Here is a 22,410-nt window from a genome sequence, read left to right on the forward strand (position 1 = left end):
GCCATTGTTGACGCAAACGGCGCTGCGGTAGTTTTGGCTGCCTGACGGTGTCTGCTGACCAACTGGTGCTGACGGCTTGACTATAAAGGCTGGCGGAACGGTTCGACGTATTGGCGATTTTCGTTGTGCGCGTAGAAGGAGATGTGTGCGTAACCGATTTGCCTAGTGCGGGTCAACGGCTTTTTCCGGTACGCGCACCTTCGTTCTGCCCTCCTGCAACGCTGGTTCGACGTTTGTTTCCTCGTAGAAAAATAGTGTCGAGGAGGGCACGAGCGTTAGGCTTAGCCGGACGCCGTCGTCTTCCTGTGCGTGGACCAGCGATTGCCGTAGCTGACGGCATCATGCGTTGAAAAGGCCTGCGACGGTGAGTGCTGAATTTTCGTGTTTCATTCACTCGACGAGAATTCAACTTTGTTGCCCTGCTGGTTATTTTCCTGGGACTTTTGCGATACCCGCTGTGATTTTTTGCGGCCAACTCCGCGCGACTGCTTAGGCCTAGTTGTTTGGAAGTGCGCGATAGTTGCACAAACTTGGATGCATTTTTCTCGTCTTTTGTCCGTTTACTAGACACATTCGTCTTGCTATGCTCGTAGTTAATGGGCGGTCCACTGCTGTGAACAGTTTTTGTCGGTGGCACGTTCAAAAAAAAAGACGGTAGTTTTCTCTGTCTTCCCTACGCCGCCTCCGATTTTTTTTTTTTTTGAATTGCATGGGCATTGAAGGTTCTCGCAACCTCTTGCAAAGTGCGGCCCCTTTTAGGGCGCGCCAGGGTATTTTGGGCGTGCATTCGAGGGAAAACATCGTGGGACTTTCCCAGGCCGTATTTTTTCGCCTTCCGAGATAGTCTCGCCCCCTCCTTTCGAGGATGTTTTCATAACCTTCGATTTAAAATTGTATTTTTTCGTGGGAGCAGTTCATTTCTCTCTAGCGGTTTGCTCGGAAGCTCTAATACTGCGCATCCAGTGCTAATATTGACGGATAGGCTTTCAATTTGGCCACACTTTGGGGCTGTGTTGTATATAGCAAGAAATACAGTTAACGCAACTTGAGTATAAAGTGAAGTATGGTTTTTACAGGCATATTGTTAGCGCAAAGTAAAATCCGAACACCAACTAGCCCAACAACTCACCCTGTTGAAGTATGGTTGCATGCAAATTTTAGGGATAATAATATATAATCCATCGCTCAGGCCTCTCCTCACTCTATATGTACTAGGGATCAGCAGTGCTGAATTGCTTCTGCAAGTACAGCTATAAACAATATGAAAAATAGTGCATATCGTACGTTAACAAAATAATTGACTGAAACAAGTTTTTATTCAGAGGACTGAATTAATGTCAATTTTATTGCGAACCTCTTGGAAGCTGTTGCTCTGGCTCCCGGCAGCGGCCTTACTGTGAAGTCATTTCCACACGCCGCCGCGTTAGCCATTTTGTTTGTTTACATTTATGGGATGACGGTGTGTGCGCACCACGTCGTGATCTTGAAGCGGAAAAGGTATGCACACGACGCGACCTTAGGAGGCCCGGGATACATGCGACGTTTTTTCCGACGATGTTCGCGCCGCAGAAAACGTCGTGGCGGCGCCCGGCCGGAGATGCATGGAGCGAAAAAGCGGCAGCCCGCCGCCGCGTATCTCTCAGCGCGAAAGCAATGTGACCAACAAGTGGCAAATACCATTGAGCGGAAAGCCCTTTGAGAGCAGCGACGCTGACTCCTCTGTCAGAATAACGAAATTGTTCATTTAGACACCACTGTACTGATTGCAGCAGGCGTGCATAGATATCTACAAGGTTTTGCCTGCTCGAATGCATGCGGTCGCGTACCTTTCGATCCCGCTCAGCCGTGGCTACCATCGGCTGCGATTTTCTTCGGCACCTTCGCTTCAGGGAGGAAAAGTGGTCATTTCGATCCAAGATTCTGTCGCGTTCTCCAAAAAAAGTGGCATTACATGTCTCGTGAAGCGTTTATTTTCACGATAACATTTCCGTGCAATAGACACAGCAGTGTTCGTCGGCCATGTTGGCGGCGGCGCAGGCGTCCAAAACGGAAGAGCGGGTTTTCTCCGCTGCTATTCGCTTGCTGTCGCTTCCGGTCTCGCCGGACGCCGTGCGTCAATATCTGGCGGGGCCAGATGGGCGGCGGCGGGCGTTTTTTTCGAGCCCGGGCGTCAAAAGCGCGCCGTCGGGCGAAAATCGCCCAGAAAACGCTCCATGTATCCTATGTTGAATTCCAATGGCAGATCCGGATCAAGTTTTCCTGCTCGGTTGGGAGCAATCGTATTCTAATGGCAAAATGGGAGTGCGAGTTGTCTGTTCCAATGGCAGATCGGGATCAGACGTCGATCCCGGATCGCTCCGTGGAGCAGCTATATTTGCTCCGCCGAAATCCGCAGATTTGACCGGAACCCCGCGCGACGTTTTACTTTCCCGCGGTCAATTCTTTGTGACCGCTTTTTAGACCAAAATCGTTGCCTTGTTTGAACCTCCCGCGCTTTCTGACGTCAGACGACGCGTACTCTCTAAGCCTAGCAGCTCTGTAAATAAGGAAGCAATCTGAAAATTTGGCGCGTTTCATCACTGGAATTTTGTGGTGCGGGCATCATCACACAAACCGAAAGCTTCGTGCGCCTTTTGTTTGCCGTGAACGCGAGAGACAGAGTGGCGGCAGGAACGAATCGCTGGTGAAGCGAGAGGCCGCGCTTCGAAGGGCGCCGCCATGTTGCCTGAACTTGGAGCTATTCTTGCGCTGAAGTGCCCCCGCGGGAGCGCATGCATTCCATCGGCAAAATGGGAGCGAGTGATCTCCGCCTGAACTACGCCCTCCGTTTGTGATCCGGCGGAGCACTCTCGATCTGCCATTGGAATTCAACACTAGTGTTCCTGTATATGCTCCCGCAGGGAGCAGAGTTGCGCGACTGCTTTCCTCGCGCCGCTCTTGACGCCATTCGCCAAACGGCCGTCACGTGATTCCGCAGACGTTTGTTCCATTTTTAAGTGGAAGAGCAGACTTTCCAGGCGCAACGCCGGTTCCTCGCCAGCACCAGTACCCTCTCGGCTGCCATTGTGATCGGACGCGTCCGGTGCGGTGTGTTTCCGCCTTTTCCGTGCGCTCCAGTTGTATATATTTTGATAGTGTGCAGTGCCAGCAGCCTCCAACTATGACGGGGTGCAGTGCGCCAAACTGCAAGAACCGTACCGAAAGCGGCAAAGCTTTTTACGCAGTACCGTCCGGACGGTCAGTCAGCGATTGCGCTGGCTTTTGCGTATGGGATGCGTGAAAGCAGCTCAGAAAGGAACTCGAATATGCGAGATAAGAGAATAAAAGGCACAACTTTACCGTATTTGCATGACTCGCTTAGCCACATAACCTCCATTGTCTCATACCTCCCTCCGGCGTTGCAACAATCATTTGGCTATGTGCTAGTCTGATAAAAATTACAGTTCAATATAAGTTATAAATTGTTCAGCAGGCACGCTCAAACTCCAAGCGGCAACTCATGTTTGCCATCAACAAATTATCTTCTTTTTTCCTGCAACGCTAAAAGTTCCAAATGAAAATGTGAACAAAGGTTCTGTTCCTAACCTGGCTGCACGTGACAGAGCATTTCTTATGTGCAGCCGCTGCCAGCCCGTCTGCTTATTCTGCTGCCACCTCCAACATTTTGCAGAAATGGTTTGTTTTGTGACATAAGCAATGTTTGACAAGCAATTAAACTATATGTGAAATTTTGTTCAAGTCCTAGTTTACTACACAGAAGTGGGAGGCCAGTCTCTCAGCATGACAACATGCTTTGCTTAGACTTTTTAACTATTTTATTTGTTAAGAATACCCCTAAGGTTCCACTGACAAGGATGCTAACACTGGAGGAGAGGGGAACAAAAATAGCATGAAATACTTGAAAAAGCAAAATTGGATATTCAGATAATTATTTTTCCTTGAGTGAATGCATAGAGCAGTCCAAAACAAAGATATTTCAGAATGCAGTGAAGGTACATATAATTCAAGTAGGTCAAGAGAAAACGCAATAGCGCTTAGGGAAAAACAAGCAATTAAATAACAGCACCAGCACGAGATCGCTTTTCGAGATCGTTGGAAGCTCGTATACCACAATTAAGCTGCAGTGACCTAAGGCAGGCCTCTCTAACTTTTGAAAAATAAAGAAGTACGGCACGTGATCTGTTTGGCTTGAAAAGATGACCATGGCATAAGAAAAATGCAATGGAGGGCTCGAAGTCAGAGCGACAAATGATACGTATATTTTGTGAAAGTTAAGCGCGCAAGTTTGCGATATCTGTGCCTTCGGTGGGTTAGATTTACTTGCGTGCAAAATGCATAGCTTTAGACTGCCCGCATTCGCATCTTATGCAGCGTGGTTTCACAAGCTTCGTACCACATCGGCGGTCGCAACCCTATATAATAATGTATTTCAATGTGGTTCTGCAGGGACATGCATTACCGCACTTCTCTTCATCGCACAACTCGTGCAGGTTTTTCATTTCCAAGCATTTCTGCGCCATTATTGTCCGTACTGCGATGTATCGCTGTCATTCTGCGATCTTTCTGTCATGCTGTATGATATTTTCGGAAAATCAGATTATTTTCCGATGTTTTTTTTCAACTAAGTATGATGGGCTTAGCATCGATCCCTGAGCACTGAGACAGTAAAAGTAAAAAAGGATGCCCGCAATCGAGCGCCGTTTGTAAGCATTTCAAAAAAAAAAAGCGAACTGCTCTGCAACGCCAGCCCCATCGTAATCCCAGCGCCTGTGCGCTCAAGGAGCTGCTTTCCCGCACAGCTTGGAACAAAATGGCGGACCTTCGCGCAACTCTGCTCCCTGCGGGAGCATATACGGAACACTAATGTATCCCGGCCCTTACCGCCCTCAGCGGCGGCGCGCGCTCGAAGAATGTTTGGTTGACATCCCTTTACTGTTGAATGTTTGGCTCGGCCGCTGCAACACCGTGGTCGTGCCGTATTGCTCAAAATCAGAACTGCCACGCCTTACAACAGCAATATACCCCGATCCTAATCGTCGTCGGGCTGACTCTCACGCGGAACTCGATCTAAGGTTGATGCTCCTTATCACATTTAACTGCAGTCAGACTGTACGACAGCAGCTTATAACTGTTTTTCTAGCAGTGCTACATTCTGTTTGGCGAAGTGGCTGCCTGCCTGGAATCGTGGCGCCATGTGAAGTACTGCTACTGAAGTTTTGAAGACTGTCACGGAAGCGGGCGAGCATCACGGCGCTGACCGCACCCGCTATCGATCAGTATATATTGCCAGCATGGGCAGCGGTAGCGGCACACAACGCCGCGCCGTCTGGCCGCCAATTTGAGTAACGTGACTACGACGAGAAAGCTGTCTCCGCGACCGTCTGCGAGCCATGTTTGGCGTCTGAGCACGCGCCGCCACCGCCGCTGAGGGCGCTAAGGTCGCGTCGTGCGCGTACCTTTTCCGGTTCAAGATCACGACATCGTGCGCACAGACAGTGTTACGGGATTTGTGGTTGACATTGTACTTTGCTTTGCTTTTGACGGCTAAAGTGCTGCAGTATGGCCAGAAGTAGTTAGGCTTATAATGCACAGAAATGTTCTCGCCAGCTTTTGAAACACTACGTAGCAATTTCAAACATAATTTATGCGTGCTGATTTCTTTAAATTGTACTGATCGTCACTGCCATCATTTTCGAATGACATTATTTTTTTCCGTGCAGCACCGGAAGAGACCGAATGGCATTCAATACACCGAATGACATTAAATGCCTGGGAAGTAAATATATGCTTCTCATTCTTGTGTGGGGAGTAATTAACTGTACATGAAGATTTGCTTATTTTATTACTAAGACCGGTACGCTCGTCCCTCGGGCAATTCCTACACGCGCAGGCAGTGAGGCCGGTGTAGGAGCTCCGACCTTTCAGCATGCATAAAGTGACTACAGGAGAGGGAAAATAGTAAAGATCCTGAATTTCAGTTTGGCTATAGATAACTAGGCTGCTACATAGTCAGCCTGACTACGCCCACTGCAGAGCAAAGGCCTCTTCCACGTCTCTCTAACCGTTCTTAATCTCATCCGCCCACCTAACCTTCTGCCACACCCTGTTATGTTTGCCTTCTCTTGGAATCCAACTCTGTCACCCTTAAGGAGCAGCGGTTATCTTGCCTCCACAGTAATGCCCTGCCCAAGCCCATTTCTTCCTCTATTTCGTCTAGGATGTCATTAACCCGCGTTTGTTCCCTTAGACTCTGCCCGCTTCTGGTCTTTTCTGGAAACGCATGTAAAATTTTTGCTGGAGGATATTCATGAAGTGGTGCACTTTAACATCCCACGCATACCCCAACTTTTTGAGAGCCCCTTGGATACTGTAAATGACATGTCAATGACATGTTAGTCAGTAGCCATTAGACATGCCACATGACAGAGCAAATGTAATGACGTGCATTGATGCAGCACTGCCTATTTTCATGCATAACGAACTTGAAGCACAGCAGAGACTGTGCTGATAAGTTAACAGTATGCCATGAATTATGAAATGTCTGAGTGTGCATGAATTCTGCCGGGCCGCATTGATTTGTATCAAATAAATGCTGAAGATTGGAACGACGTGCTCTATTTCAGTCTTTTTTTCTTGTCTCCACAGGACCAGTTTTCTTTTTCAGTTTGTATGTTTCGCAAAAAAAATTAATTTTATTACTCCACTAATAAAAGCAAGACTGTGAGGTCTATGGGGCTGTAAAAACTAAATGCTGCCAGAAAAAGCTAGCAAGTGCAAAATAGATAAAGGATTTGCACAGAGTGGATTTGTAAGAAATAGTTTGCACAAGTTTTGAAAGGCGGTAAGTGGATGTACTCGGAGGAAAATCTAGGAACGGACAACACCAGTACTGATCAGCGTCTGTGTTCGTGTTTGCATCTTTCTCCTCGTCTCTCTGCTTTTTCCATCGCTGTGCAGTTACTTCGTACCATTTCTAGTGCTGGCTTTGATGTAGAATGGTGGGGATCTCTCAAATACTCCACTTGTATACGTCTGCAAATTGCAGTGAGAAGTCCAAAAAGTTGTGGCCATATCTGAGGGTCCGATTGCCATTAATTATGTGATCAATGTGCAGCCTCTGTTAATGCTGGGAGTAAAGTTGGTTCCTAAGTGCTCATAAGCAATTCTGGTTTCTGAAACATTTCAAGCAGCATTGTATTAGTATGAAACATTGCCTTAGTTTGAATTGAATGTTCAAAATGTGACATTAGTTTTAAGTCATTTTTTGTTTGGGAAGGCTTTGTAAATCGTATGATGCTTCCGTGAGTTTTACAGGCTTTGGAAAAGTTGCATCCGTTTGAAGGAATGAAACGGCTTTATAGCAGACATGCAATCAAGGCTTCTTGAGTTTACAGTAATATAGTACAATGCAATTACTGAACTTGGCAAGTGCTAGGCTTCTTCCCATCTCTGTTGATAAATTTAGAGCACCCTTTTATGTTGCCTACCATTGCAAGTTATTTTTCTGCGAAGGAGTAGAGTAGACCTACTGCACATTGATGGGCTAGCGAAGTTACGTTTGGCTCCGGGTGCTACGTTTTTGCTTTGCTCGTCTACTGGTGGTTGATTAGTTTTTGCTATGGGCTGTGTTTGCTAAGAGTCTGATTTCAGCCATGGAGACCAAGACAAATCAAACTGTGCATTAACATTTTGGCACTCGCTAAACAATTTTGGGTTGTCAACATCAATCCAGGAATTTATATCAGTGCTGGATAACTTGCGTTGCCGGTTTGCCATGTAGCAATATATCTAACAGCGCAATTTTTCTTGGCCAGTAATTGCATAGAATTGGGGACCTTGTGTGGTCACTGTGGTGCTGCGCTGGTCTCGAATATTGTGTTCGGAGCACTTGCTTGCTAGCTCCTATTTGCCTAAATGAAGTTTAGGGAATCTTTCATTTTGTAGAAACGAACAGAAGTGGGAAAAGGTTGTCCTCTGGGTAGCCTCTGAAAAAGATCAGCCACATTGGACCAAGTGAGCAGTTGCCTTGTTCCTTGGCACAAAAGAGCAACTGGGGGAAGTAGTGGGAAAATGGTGATAAGAGATAGTGTGGGGTTCTGGTGGAGTGTGGTTGATTGTTGCTTAACTCGGCATCGGTCCGACATTTCCACTCTGGTTGTGAAAAGCGCGGGTGATAAAATGGCCGTGTAGTCGTGGAGTTCCTCCTTCCGTGAAAACGACATGCGTAAGACGTAAGCTAACACGGTGCACCCACGTCACATTAGTGGCCAATCCTGTTCCGGGACAGTTATAGGGTTCAGAGAGTGGCTATCAAATGTGTGCATTATGTAGAGTAAATGCCACTCAGTGCACATGCCACATAGAAGTCCTCGGAAGTGAGCCGATAATTTACAGATAATCTTCAAAAACTCCTGCTTTCGTGCCTCACAACGACCTGCCGTGCCAGGCTTTCACGAGAGACCTCTCGCAATGTCGTGCTGTGTACATGATGTCTGACTTCAGGAGTAAAGGTCTGTCATGGACTTGCCAAAAACTGCAGCAAATTGCGGTGCACAGCCAGTGAGAGACCGTGATGCCTCCCCCTTTCCACACTCCTGCATTATCTAGCTATGGTGGGAGGTGAGGGACATGGATTGGCAAGGTCACATTTGTGGGTGGGTGCGGTGCTGGTCTGTACTTTTAATCTGAAAGCATTATTGGCTTATTTTGGTAAAACGTGTCTGCAAAATTTGTCTGCACGAAAACAGCACCTCATATAGATGAACGTGGAAGTTTAATGGTGTCGGGTAATACATTAATGACTGTAATTTGCAGTGGTGAGATAGTTTAATGGTGTTGGGTAATACATTAATAACTGTAATTTGCAGTGGTGAGATTGACCAATTGAATTTTTTGAAATTAAAATAATTTAGTGCTTTAAATGTTTCCATTCAAAAGTAGCCGCTGTGGTGCCTCGGTGGTTATGGCGCTCGGCTGCTGACCCGAAAGACGCGGGTTCGATCCTGTCCGCGGCGGTCGAATTTCAATGGAGGCGAAATTCTAAGAGGCTCGTGTGCTGTGAGATGTCCGTGCAATTTAAAGAACCCCACGTTGTCGAAATTTCCTGAACCCTTCACTACGTCGTCTCTTATAGCCTGAGCTGCTTTAGGACGTTAAACCCCATAAACCGTGAACAGTTTCCGTTCAATACGTCGTTCTGTTAATGGGTTGGTGAAAAAAATACTTAGTGCGTGGTTAAATTGACGACAGACAGTAATTAATTGAATCACTTGCTATTGACATGATCATGGATAGACAAGTTGCAGTGTGAGAGATAACAAAAAACAATGATTTTGCATGACAGTGATAGATCATGCGATATGTCAGTATTCCGGCTTTTTTTTTTCCTCAGTGGACATTGTTTCAGTGCCCCTTGAAGGTAGTTATAGATTGGCTTCGTCGGGTATGAAACCTTAGTCTTGGGCATACAAATGCAGCTGAAATCAACTCGATAGAGCTCCATTGAACTTTAAATCTTATTAATATTTCATACATTAGCTTCTTGTGACCCTGGTTGAGGTTTCTTGACAGCAAGACTTATTTATGGCTGCGAAGTTTTGTTGTTGCAATTTTTTTTTTTTTGCCGTTTCTAGACGACTCGATTTGCTATCTGTGTGGATTGCATGATCGTTGGTAGTGGCTGCTGGCAGATTGTGTGGAGATCCACCAGGAAAGGTGCACTCAAGATTGCTGCTGTTAGTGAGAATGGTTTATGGCTTTCTTCCATTCTTTGGCCGCCTCTACATTTTAATGTCATGATTTTAGTAAAGATAACCTGTTTGTCATTGGGACATTGTAGAAAGTTTAAACCCACATCGCAGTATGTTTGCCGTGCCCTTAATTCTGGCAGTGTTGCTAATCGAACCACTTTATGCACGACCATGTGGAATTTTCACTTGTTTCTCTTGCAGGCAGGCGTTCTGCTGTGCTGTTGACAGCAACTCTTCCTTTCCGGTGGCTTAGAGGACAGCGGCAACAATGTCTGTACACTACAAGTTCAAAAGCAGCCTGGACTTTGACACGGTGACCTTCGATGGCCTCCACATCTCTGTGGGGGAGCTCAAGAAGAACATCCTGCAGCAGAAGAAGATTGGCAAGGCGGCCGACTTTGACCTGCAGATCACCAATGCCCAGACGAAAGAAGGTGGGCTGTCCCTTTGCGATATAGTTCGGTCCTTTTGAAATATGGGTACATCAAGCTTGGTCTTTCTTTTTGTACGTAATGGAGTGAGAGAGAATCAACTTCATTGCAAATTGAGTGAGTTCTCCCAGGCGAAGTCCTCAATCCGAGACGGTAGCGAGGATGAAGCCCCTCCGACACTATCTTCCATGCTTGCTAAACATGTGATGAGCCTCACTTTGTGTGTGGTCTGCAGTACCTCCTTTCCTGTTTGCCTTAATGCTGGCAGTCTGGTGATGAATGCGCATTTATAAAGTGGTTTCGTTTTCCAGTGTACACGACCGATGACTTCCTGATCCCCAAGAACACATCGGTCATTGTTGCCCGTGTCCCCGTCACCACAACGGGCAGGAAGAACTGGTGAGTTTGGCACCCTACCCCTCTGTGCCTGCATGGGATGTGACTGGGCAAAAGATTGATCATTAAGTGAGCAAAGTATCAATGCTCTGCTTCTCGAGTCTGCCACAAGTGCAGGATGTTCAGTGCATCCTTGAGTCTGTACATTGAAGGGAAAGCTTCCTGAAATGGTCCCTTTTGTAGTACTGTGAAAAATAAGTAATTTTTTTTTCTTGTTGCCTCAGCGATTTGAACGCAGGCCTTTTTAGAGAGCTGGTTTTAAAGCCATGGACAGACAGCAGTTTCGTGAAGCCAGGCTCAAGTTCAGTGACTAGCAGTTGGGGGCTCAGTGTCCGATGTCGGCCAGTCTGGAGCCAGAGATTTTTGGTCACAGGTGTGACTGACGCCTTGGTCAGTTGCTGCCCAGCCTCTGGGGACTTAGGGCCGAGGGTTATTTGGTCTAGTGATAAAGGCGAAGTACTGCACCAGGGTGTCCAAATCCTGCTCTTGTGAGGGAGTGCGTTGTCGGTTCTGGTTACTAAGGTCGGCCGCAGTGGTCTTGGTCCTGCAGTGGGTGCAGTCAGGCTGATGATGTGATGTCTAGAGGTTGGAGGGGCATGAGTGATGGCCAATTTAACTCGTTAAAATGCTAGTGGTCCTTCCCCGATATCATTAAAAGGGGGAGGGGTAGGCATTTCCACCAGTGGTGCTTTGCAGTCTTTCTCAAAGATGAGTTTCCTAATGTTAATAGCATTGGATTTAGGCAAATGAACTGTTTCTCTGACTTGCACATTCAACCAGCAGATAAATGGCCATAATGTAGCAAGCAATGTAGTTTCTATCTGCGTTTGGTGCATGATGCTGTGAATGGCTTGCGCAGAGTGCAAGCATCTGTTCTCTGGTTGCCATGGCATTTTACAATTTCACTCTCTTGGGACACGCGTCGGGTGACGTCCTCTCTATGGCCATAAAGTAGGGTCTTATGCTCAGAGGTCCCGACAACTGGATGTTCTCCAGTGTGTATCTCTGACTGACTGTGCTTTCTTTGTTCTTTTTTCTACCTCGCCACCCTTCCATCTGGGCAAACACATTGCTGTCTCGGCGTGATTCACCTGTGGCCGCGGTGACCCCTTCCTCTCTGTCCGGCCCCCTCCAGCAGCAGGGAGCGCAACCGTGACGGCGACCACACAGTCCCGGACGTATGTAGCCCACTCAGGGGGAAACATGAAAAAACCCCTCTACTACTACTACTCTCCAGATGATTTGTGTCCTCTCTCCTCCCTGTGTTTCTGTGTTGCGATGATGCCTAGCCTCTGCCACCGCCATCTTTGTTGCACGGGGCAAGTGCAGCAAGAGGGAGGCCCCCATGTCGACCGCCACGGAGCATTGTTTTATGCGAAGCGCCACATCCTCCTGCCTTGCTTGCAGAGGCAGTCTTGCGCACTAGGAGCAAGCAGGTTGCATTTTTTTTAGTTAGGTGACGGACAGGATGAATTGCAAGGTTTCTACATGTGCTGGCAATTTTTTGTGGCTTTGTGTGCGCCTAATGTGCACGATGGAATGATTACCTCTTACAGCGTCTTAAGGGTGCGGTGGCAGTTTCATTGCTTTGCAGACCCGCATATGCCTTAAGGATCTGATGTCTCCAACTATGACGCGTTGTAACTGAATGTCTTCGCATTGAGGAGAGCTGTGGTTCTCTGAGGCGTCGGGCGTTCCTTCAACTGCTGTTACTAAGCGGGTCTGTAGGACTGTATGGTTTCTAGTACTTTGTTTTGCAAAGTGGGTGACTTGGTTCGGTTCCTGCCTCTGACTGTATCTCCTGTGGCCAGCACTTGTACTATCGCCTTTTGGTTTTAAACCATGTTGCATTTTGGTTTTGAACCATGTTGCAGTGAGACCTGCAGGCTGTGCTGGTTGTGGCATTCTTGCTGCTTTCACGGTTAATTTTAAGTCTGGCTCATATTTGTAAGCGAAGGTGTGTATGAAACTGTTGAGCTCTATATGCATAAAATGTAATGAAACATGGTTTACATATACAGTAGAATCTCTGTGATACAAATCTCGGGGTCTCGAAAAAATTCCTATAGTCCGAAATTGTGTGTCATCAAAACGAACAAGATTCGTATGTGGAAGCATGAAAAATGCATTGACACAAATCTGTTCAAGTCTAACGGGATTTATTCACTGCTGTACAGCCACTTACCATGCATAATGCGCGATTGGCGACCACAACGTCGGCGATGTGCGGGCAGCGCCTAGTGCTCGAGGGTGCGGTCGCAGCTCGCACATTCGTTCATACTTAGAGGCGAGGGAGAGAGTTCGGAACATCCAAAATTCCGCACATCTTGGAAAATGCACTCTGGCCGGGGAATTTCGCGAATTTGTATCATCGCGAAATTCGTATCAATCGGGTTCATATCGCAGAGGTTCTACTGTACAATTGTGCTGGCGTCAGAATAAGGGTCTGTCGGTTTGTTTGAAACCCTGGTTACTTGGAAGATTTTCGCAGTGGAGTGCGTGCTGAAGGTACTGTACTGTCGGCTGTAATGAACGCCACACATTGTGTGGAACGCTGCCTAAGCTAACACGAGGTAGCCGCTCACAACAGTGTTGCACCTCGCGGCATTCCTGGGGTGTATGTGCTGGCCTTTTGTTGCACTCACTCATTACCTCTCTGAGAGTCTGTTGTAGTCAGATGGCCAAATTGGTTGGGAGGACCCCTCAAGGTAGTGATTACAGTGTAGCTGTTTCAAACATGCCTGTGAGTGTATCGCATGAGGCGTAGATATGTTCTGCAGTAGAGCACCTGTGCCTATCGCGAAAGTGATCTCGACATCCCAAACCACATTGACGGTGTATCAGTTTATCAACAGCAATTTCTTTGAAGTGTGGGGTTCTTTGGTACTGCTGGACACGCTTGTGTATTGAAAGACAGTGGCACTCCGGAAATGTTCCTGCCTCTGTGTTCCTTGTGGTTGCATTTGGTTTGCTAAATTCTTATCATCAACATGCTGCCTTTCATTCCTGGTATGGTTTAGAACTTTTTGTTGGGCTAGATGGTACATACTGTAACAAAAGAACTGTAGCGCGACCAAGACGAACACAAGAATAGAGGCACACAGGACTCGCGCTAAACTTCATCTAACTTTATTCACCGGTAGTGCAGCAAATATAAGGAAAAAACCCCGATCACGTGCAGACACCAGATCACATACACCACTATCAACAGAACCGTTCAAGATATGCCATCTCCACAGACCTATCGCTAACACAATATACGCCTCTCTTCCTTATATGAAATGCCTCCAGTAGTTCCCTTGCCCTAGTATCTTTGCTTTTGCCCAAAATTTGCGGCGGTGGCATGTTCATCAGTTTCGTCAGCGTTACAGCTCCAGAATATCCCTTGCCCAGCTGACGCATTGCGTTGACAAGACGCAGGTTGTTCTCAATAGCACTTCCAACCTTTTTCGACGATTGAAATGAATACGCATATGCGCAAGCATCACAAAGAACAGCATATGCACATGATATTCCAGGCTGCGAGCATTCTTCCGATCTGAGCTACGTCTTCTTGCATTCCGGGCAGGCCAGTTTTGCAAAAACAGATAGGATCTCCATATCAATAATCCTATTACCTTGCAGTAGAGATTCTTGCTGCGGCACTTTAATCTTTTACATATCAGACTAAAACATATAGTTTCAATAAACGCAGTTGTTTATCCCTGAGTTATCAGTTTCTGTTACCAAAACACATCAGTTTCGGTTTCGGAACTGTTCACCACCTGTTCGAAGTTAGTTATGCCTTTTAAACTAAATAAGATACGAACATGATTCTTGCTGCAAAATATTTTTGAATGTTTGGGGACTCTCTAAATCTAAAAAAGAAAAAAATGTCATTTTTACAAAAAAGAACGCCTTTTCAAAGGTGGTGACATACCTTAAGGGGAGATGCTACCCGAAGACACTTTTTTAAAATACATAAGCTAGAGCAATGAAACTCTGGCTCCTTATAGAGTTTTTTATGCTGGTTTCAAATATATACAGTCGAACCTCGTTATAACGAAGTAGCATCGGGACCGTAAATCAGTTCGTTATATCCGATATTCGTTGTAACAGTAGACATAAATATCGGCTGTGACAAATTCGTAATTTGGCTCGCGCAAATATTCTAGACACTAAAATGCATTATATACTTGGCTTTGAACCCACTACAAACGTGGTAATCCTTACCTGTCTCCTTGTGGCATTCAATCAAAATAGGCCGGAATATGGGAAGGTTGACACGACTGTTCTTGCGTCGCCGCGCACGTGAAAGTGCGTGGCGCGAAACGACTGCACCATGTGTCTGCGCATAGGCGACTTGGTGTAGAGAGAGGAACTCGAGTGAGACACAGCGGGAACCATCGCGCCTGCGTGCTCTGCCGAAGTGCGATTGGTGGCCCCGAGAGGGACCGTTGAAAAAAAAAAGCTGCCAAAGCAGCTTTGAGAGAAGACGAAGAGGAGGAGAGGGGGCGTTGGGCGAGGAGACATATGCAACGCCAGCCCGGGATCAGCCAAACAGGTTTGCATTCTTTCATTTGAAGAAAGATGTTATCTTCGTCTGGTGGCTTTTCACAGCGCTGCGCAGAATGAAGTTTTCTACATTGTCCATGCTCAAGAGGGCCTTTTCTACGTCAGCAGTTTTCGTCGTCGGGAGTTATTCCAAATATCCTTTCAGCCTCCTGGCCATGTCCGCGGCATCTGCACTGCTCATCGTTGGTTCATCCCGTTCACTCTCACCGCTGTCGCTGCTGCTGTCATCCTCGGGCAACAAAACGCGATCCACAATTTCTTGATCCGTCAGCTCGGGCGCCACGGCCAAGTTCTCATCGGCCGAAACGAAATCGTCGAATTCGACGCCTGGGACTGCCAGCCGATCCCAAGTTCTGTCCAGCTCTGCCTCGTCTTCGGGCTGCACTTCTTCTTCGTCGGCAGGCAGAACAAAACCGGCATCCGCGAAACAGTTCCTTATTGTCGACTGCCTCACCTCATTCCACGACCCGTACAACATTTCGAGTGTTGTCTTGATGTTTATTGTTGTCGATCTATGTCGATCGATGTCAAACACCAGTTGAGTCACCAAACGCTTCCTATAATTGCACTTAAGCGAACGAATAATGCCTTTGTCTAAAGGCTGCAAAGCAGAAGTTGCGTTCGGTGGCAAAAACTGCAAGCGAACTGCCTTCAGCACGATCGAAACTTTATGCGCCGAACAGTGGTCCAAAAGCAACAGGACCTTCCTGTGCTGCCTCTCCATGTCCTGGTCGAACGCTCTCAGCCAGTCCTCGAAAAGCTTGGTCGTCATCCACGCTTTTTTGTTCGACGTGTATTGAACCTGCAAATTCCGGACGCCTTTCAGGCACCTCGGATGTGCCGACTTGCCGATGACGGTGAGCAGTCTTTTGTCGGAGCCGTCCATGTTCACGGCAACGACGACAGTCACCTGGTCTTTGTTTTTCTTGCCCCCATGGCAGGTCTCGTTCTTCATCGCCAGTGACCGCTCTGGCAACAACTTGAAAAACACGCCGGTTTCGTCGACGTTGTATACGTCGCACTCGTCGTACTCCTGGAGCAGAGGACGAAAATTCTCCAGCCACGTTTGACATGTCTCCATGTCGACAGCGGACCCTTCGCCAGACAAAGTGTGGCACGCGATCTCGTGCCTATCTTTGAAACGTTGCAGCCAACCGCTGCTTGCCAACCGCTGTCATGCCCCAGTACGCAGGCCAGGCTGTGGGCCTTCCGTTGAAGAAGTGCTCCCGACACCGGCAAATTTCGCGCCCTCACATCTTTAAACCAAGAAAGCAAAGCCGCTTCCACGTCCGGGTGATGGCAAGGCCTAACTCGTTTACGGTCGGCTTTTATGGCGTCCTCGGTGTTGCCCTCAATCTTCTTTCTAGTGGCCAAAATGGTGGATAACGTACTTGGAGGAACGCCGAATTCCGAAGCAATATCCTTTTTCTTGCGGCCACTGTCCACAGCTCTCAGTATCTGCAGCTTTGTCTGGAGCGAGATCGCTTTCCTCTTCGATGCCATTTCGAGCGCTGCAACAACAAGACTGGCCGCTGTGCTGATGTCAGAACGCCGGCCTCAAAGTTGCCAATGTTGCTGCGCTTGCCTTTCTTTACCGCTGGACAAGTGGCGCCGCCTTTCGGCCCTCTGTCATGTCATGAGCTTTCAGAGTTTTCGCGCTCTGTTCACAGGTGGCGCGACCATCCAAACGCGATTTTTGTGCCAGACGGCAAAACTTTTTCAAACGATAAAAAAAAAAATTCAGCTGTGTATCGGCCTTCGATTTTCATTTTGGTTTTTGTTTTTTTTTATGCTACTTTCAAGTTCTGAGCCTCGTGTAAACCAAATATTTCTTCGTTACAGCCGATATCGCGGCGGATCTCGCGTTTTCGGTTTCGTTATAAAAGAATAAATGTCACTGAAATGAAGCATGACCAACCAAAATTCGTAATTAGTTCGCTATAACCGATAATTCGCTATATCAGTGTTCGTTATAACGAGGTTCGACTGTATTTAGTTTTATTGCAAGTTTCATAGTTTTTGTTCTGTGATATGACAGAGTGCAAAATATACGCCTTTTTGCCCCCCCCTCTTTCCATCATTAAACTTTCATAATTATGAACCACCCATGGTTCATATTCTTCCACATGCACTATAGAATGCCAAAAACTAAGTAAGAAGAGCACATAATATATCATATCCACATGAAAAATTTGTACTTGGGAAGTCTCCAGTAACCCCAACCCCTATATCTGTTTACTTGAAATATGTGACATATATATAAATAATATTGACATTTAAATAAGATAACGGTATTCCTCACACCTTAGAGAAAATGTGGGTAAAATTTCATCCAGATCCGAGCACTAGAAGTACCAAAATCAAGGTGGGCAAAGTCAAAAACGTGCCAGAAATTGCATTTTGAGAAACGAATTTGAAAGTTAGAATTAGAGTTTATTTACAAAAGGAGGCCTGAAATGTGATTAAAATTGCACAAGAAAAGAGTCAAACTGTTCCTTCAGCAGCCACTGCCACTAAAATGAGCCAGCACCATAGGTTTCTCCCTCACGGCGCTTGCACGCAGAGTCGTCGGCACGAGACTTATTTCTCAGCATGCACCGACGCGCTCTCGACTCTGCTGTCTGTTTGGCAGACATCTTTTTCTGGCGCATGCTGTCTCTTGATGAGCCTAGTCCAACTAAATCTTGAGGTGGAAGCACGCCCAGCTCTTCCAGTACACGCTCAAAACTAGAATGCCCTCTGTTGAACCAGAGAACTGCCAAAGCAGTGGCCATCTCCACCACAAACCTCGAAGCAAACCGTGTTTTAGGACAGAGAAGCCATATTTTGCTATTTAGTGACTCCGCTGCATTCTGAGTTTTGCCCTGAACACAGCGGGCCAGCAGCTTCTCATCGGTAAGCCTCTTATATATGGGAAGTATAGCTTTCCCCTGGGCTTTTGTGAGCAGGGGTGTGTGGGCTGGTGCAGCTTCACCTAAGGCTTCGGCACGCCTATGCTTGCACCAGGATGCTGGTCCATCTGGGCAATATTTATGGCTGCTCGCACCATCTGATGAGCAAGAATGAAAGTAGGAAGCCCAAATCGCCTGCTGCATTCCTTTCACACTGCCCCTGTTGCTTGTGATAGCCACCTGATAATAAGTAGTCAACCTCTGAATGGCAGGTTCCTTCAGCTTCTCCCCTCTTGGGAGTGGCTCTTTCAGCTTGCGAAGAGCAGTCCCAAGGCGCTTCGCCACATGATTGGTGCAGTCCTCTTTCTCAATGGCACCACCATAAACATTTGCTTCGACAACAGCAGCGTAGGCTTTCGAGTCACCATCACTCAGGAATTTTTTAAACTGCAATGGTGTGTCGCAGGATTGGCTCCTTCGCCATATCCGCACTGCAGCTTCAGCTTCCATCGCATGGGATGAACAATCAACATTTCGTTCGCATACAGGGCCATGAAAAGCTTGCCAAATGTCTTCATTTGGCAGGGCCTTGTGTCTGCTGCACGCTAGGCAGAAGTTGGACAGGACTTCAAAGTCCAAACAAAGTCCAGTGTCAAGGGACACAACAGTTCCAATTCCATTGTGGCTTTTATGGCCTCGTTTGTGCCATGTGCAGAAAATCGAACTAACTGCTCGTAGCCCAGCCCCACCGAGCGCGCTGCCACAACATCGACATCGACATTCACAATGACAGCGAAGGCATCGCGCGAGCTCCCGCTGTCATAGGCTCTGCTTGCCCTCGGTCCGTCGCCTGCCACACTCGAGCTGGCCTTCCCGCCTGAAGAAACTCGCCGCGATGTGTACGTCGCCGAGAGAACACTTTCGGGGCACGCACTGTTCTCGCAGCGTAGCTCAAGGTACGACGCAAGTCCTTTGCGTTTGCGGCCGATTCGCAGACGCGCATTTCCGAACGTCGGCACGTCGGACAAACCGCACCGCGCGCAAGAAGGCTCAGTGCCGTCAGGTCCGTGATAACAGACGACTCCTCATCTTGCACTCTTTCTTTGTCGTCAAAGAGTCCAATCTTCTTTTGCGATGCACTGACGTACTCCAACGCCGCGTCGAACTCGCCGGATGAAGGGGAGATGCTACTCAAAGACACTTTTTCATTAATATTTGACTTAGAGCTATGAAATTCTGGCTTTTAACTTAGTTTTTTATGCTGGTTTCAAATCTGCAACTAGTTTTATTGTAAGTTGCATAGTTTTTTTTTTATTCAGTAACAATGTGCAAAATGTATACTTTTATGCCCCCTGTTTTTGTCATACTAAACTTCCATGCTCACAGACAATCGATAGCTCATTTTGATCCATATAAACTGTAGAGTGCCAAAAACTAATTACAAAGTGCATATAGAATGTGCGAATGAAGTGAAAAATTTTCAACCTGGTAGTGTACATTTTCACGACATCACCATGTGGAAAGTAATTTTTTTTTGTAAATATGTGGTCAGTATTTACATTTGACTGAGATAACGGCACTCCTCACATCTCACAGAAAATGTGTGCAAAATTTCATTCTGATACGATCACCAGAAGTACCAAAAACAAGAAGGGCAAACTCAAAAAATTGCCCAAAATTGCATTTTGAGAAAAATGGATTTGAAGTTAAAATTACATGTTTATTTAGAAAAGAGAGCTTCAATTTCAATCAAACTTTGGCACAAAGGAAGCAAGTTGTCCCTAAAGCAGCCACTGCCACTAGAAACATCCTGCAGCATACGTCTCCCCCTCGCGGCCCTTGCGAGTGGACTCCTCGACATGCGCTTTTTTTTTTTCAGGGTGCGGCGATTTGCTCTCGCTTCCGCAGTCAGCTTCAGGGACATTTTTTCCTGCCTTGTCGTGTCTCTGGATGTGCCAAGCTCCACCAGGCCTACAGGTGGAAGCACGCCCAGTTCTTCGAGGACACGGTCAAAGCTGGTGTGCCCCCTGTTGAACCAGAGTACCGCCAAGGCAGTGGCCGTTTCCACTACATACCGAGAGGCAAATCTTGTTTTAGGGCAGAGAAGCCATATCTTGCTGTTCAAGGACTCGGAAGCATTTTGGGTCTTGCCTTGGATGCACCTGGCCAGCAACTTCTCGTCGGTTAGCCTCTTGTAGATGGGCAAGATCGCCTTTCCCTGGGCCTTGGTCAGTAGCGGTGTGTGGGCTGGTGCACGCTCACCCATCGCTTCGGCTCGCCGGTGCTTGCACCAGCATGCTGCTCCCTCAGGACAGAACTTATGGCTACTAGCCCCATCGGACGAGCATGAGTGGAAATATGAGGCCCAAATTGCTCTGTACATTCCCTGGACGCTGCCCCTGTTGCTAGTAATAGCAACCTGATAGTAGGTCTGCAGCTTCAGGATTGCAGGCTCCTTTAGTTTTTCCCCTCTTGGCAGGGGTTCCTTTAGCTTGCGGAGAGCAGTTCCGAGGCGCTTTGCCACATGGTTGGTACAATCTTCTTTTTCAATAGGGACACCACTGTAGGCATTGGCCTCTACAACTGCCGCATAGGCTTTCGAATCCCCGTCGCTTAGGCACTTCCTGAAATGCAGTGGCGTGTCGTAAGAGCGGCTTCTCTGCCATATACGCACTGCAGCTTCAGTCTCCATAGCGTTGGACGAGCAGTCAACATTCTTCTCACACACAGGGCCATGAAAAGCCTGCCAGACTTCTTCCTCTTCATCTGGCAGGACCCTGTGCCGGCTGCATGCAAGGCAGTAATTTGAAAGGACCTCGAAGTCCAAGCAAAGGCCAGTATCCAGGGAAATAACTGTCCCAATGCCATTGTGGCTTTTATGGCCGCGTTTCTGCCATGTGCCATCAAACATCACGGCAATATTATCCCCGCCGACGTCGCTCTTTGTAATGGCCCGCGATTTTTCGAGGTTCTCTGAGACTGCACTCATCGCAGCATCGTATACTTTCCTGTTGATTGCAGCGAAAGATTTATGATGCATTGGCTTATGGAGTCCAATAATTGCGGTAAAGCGTACCAGCTGGTCATATCCCATTCCTATTGAACGGGCCGCCACAGCAGCTTTGACATTGACGGCTCGCTTTCACGCGAGCTCCCGCCGTCATAGTCCCGGCTTGCGTTGTTGGAGGCGTCGCTGCACGTCACAACTCGCCGCGATGTATAGGTTGCGGAAAGAACACTTTGTGGGCACGCACAGTTCTCACAGAGTACTTCAAGGAATGAAGCGAGTCCTTTGCGCTTCGCGGCCGGCTCCCGGACTCGAAGTCCCGAACGCTGGCATGTTGGGCAAATCGCGCCGCTCACGAGAATGTTCAGCGCTGTCAAATCAATAAGGACAGATGACGCCTCATCACAGGCTCTTTCCTCACCTTGGAAATATCCAATCTTCTTTTCTGAAGCACTCACATATTCTATTGCTGCTTCGAATTCCCCGGAGGCATCTGAAACACTAGGATGATTGGCGTCGGGTCCGACGCCGCTAGGCCTAATCGCCGCGGATCGAGTTGTCGCTGGACGAGCCTTCACCTTCGACTTTCGCAGTCGTCCTCGATATTTGTGAATAGAACGGTGTTTCACAGCACGATGACTTCGCTTGCTCGATCCTGCTTCATCCATGACCGAAGATTGAGTTGGCTCACGATCGTCACACTGAAGCGTCCCTCGACGGAGCATGGACCCAGCAAGGAGGCTTCGCCACATGTACGCGCACGGCGGCCAATGGCGGGCCCCGAATCGTACCACGTGATTTAAAAACCCAGTCGCAGCGCTCGAGAAACGCGGCAAAGGCATGCTTTTTTTTATTATTTCTTGCACTGCCGAAACCCGGCAACTGTGGTGATCGGGAGAATGCGGCTTGGCTGATCTCCTCACGCGATCCGCAGCGGCGAGCAACCATGCTGTGCCGCCCGCGAGACGCTCAAAAATAGCGTACTTTCGGTCTTTTAACATCCACCTTGTGCTCTTTAATCGCAATTTTAGCCCATTTCCCGTTCAAATTCAGCTTTGATATTTATTTTCATAAAAATAGAGATACTAAATTTGACAAAACAAGCAAAAACAAAAAATCAATAATTTTCGTAAAAACCCGCGTTTTTCGACCCGCATCTCCCCTGAAACGGCGTCGCTGTCGCTAGGCCTCGCGGCCGCGGGTTCACTTGCCGTTGGGCGTCTTCACCGTCGATTTTCGTCGCCGTCCTCTAAATTTATGCTTGGATGCATGCTTCACTGGCCGGTGACTACGCCTGCTACTGCCGCCTTCATCCATAACGAATATAAATTTGGAAAATGAACGTCGTTTGGCTACGCAGCTCGGAGAGAGAATGGACCCAG

At 47.6% G+C, this 22,410-nt stretch overlaps 1 protein-coding gene across 1 annotated transcript in view; it reads left to right on the plus strand.

The window, feature by feature from the left end:
- Nucleotides 1–64: 64 nt before the first annotated feature.
- The window catches only part of snama (something that sticks like glue), a 109,284-nt gene continuing 86,938 nt past the window's right edge, over nt 65–22,410 (plus strand). Inside the window, 4 exon segments of the mRNA XM_077635043.1 lie at nt 65–364; nt 9,951–10,183; nt 10,492–10,579; nt 11,712–11,754. Coding sequence (XP_077491169.1) covers nt 10,018–10,183; nt 10,492–10,579; nt 11,712–11,754 — 297 coding nt within the window. The 5' untranslated portion in view covers nt 65–364; nt 9,951–10,017.

This window comes from Amblyomma americanum, chromosome 8, assembly GCF_052857255.1.
Source record: "Amblyomma americanum isolate KBUSLIRL-KWMA chromosome 8, ASM5285725v1, whole genome shotgun sequence".
In the NCBI taxonomy this organism is placed as follows: Eukaryota; Metazoa; Arthropoda; class Arachnida; order Ixodida; family Ixodidae; genus Amblyomma; species Amblyomma americanum.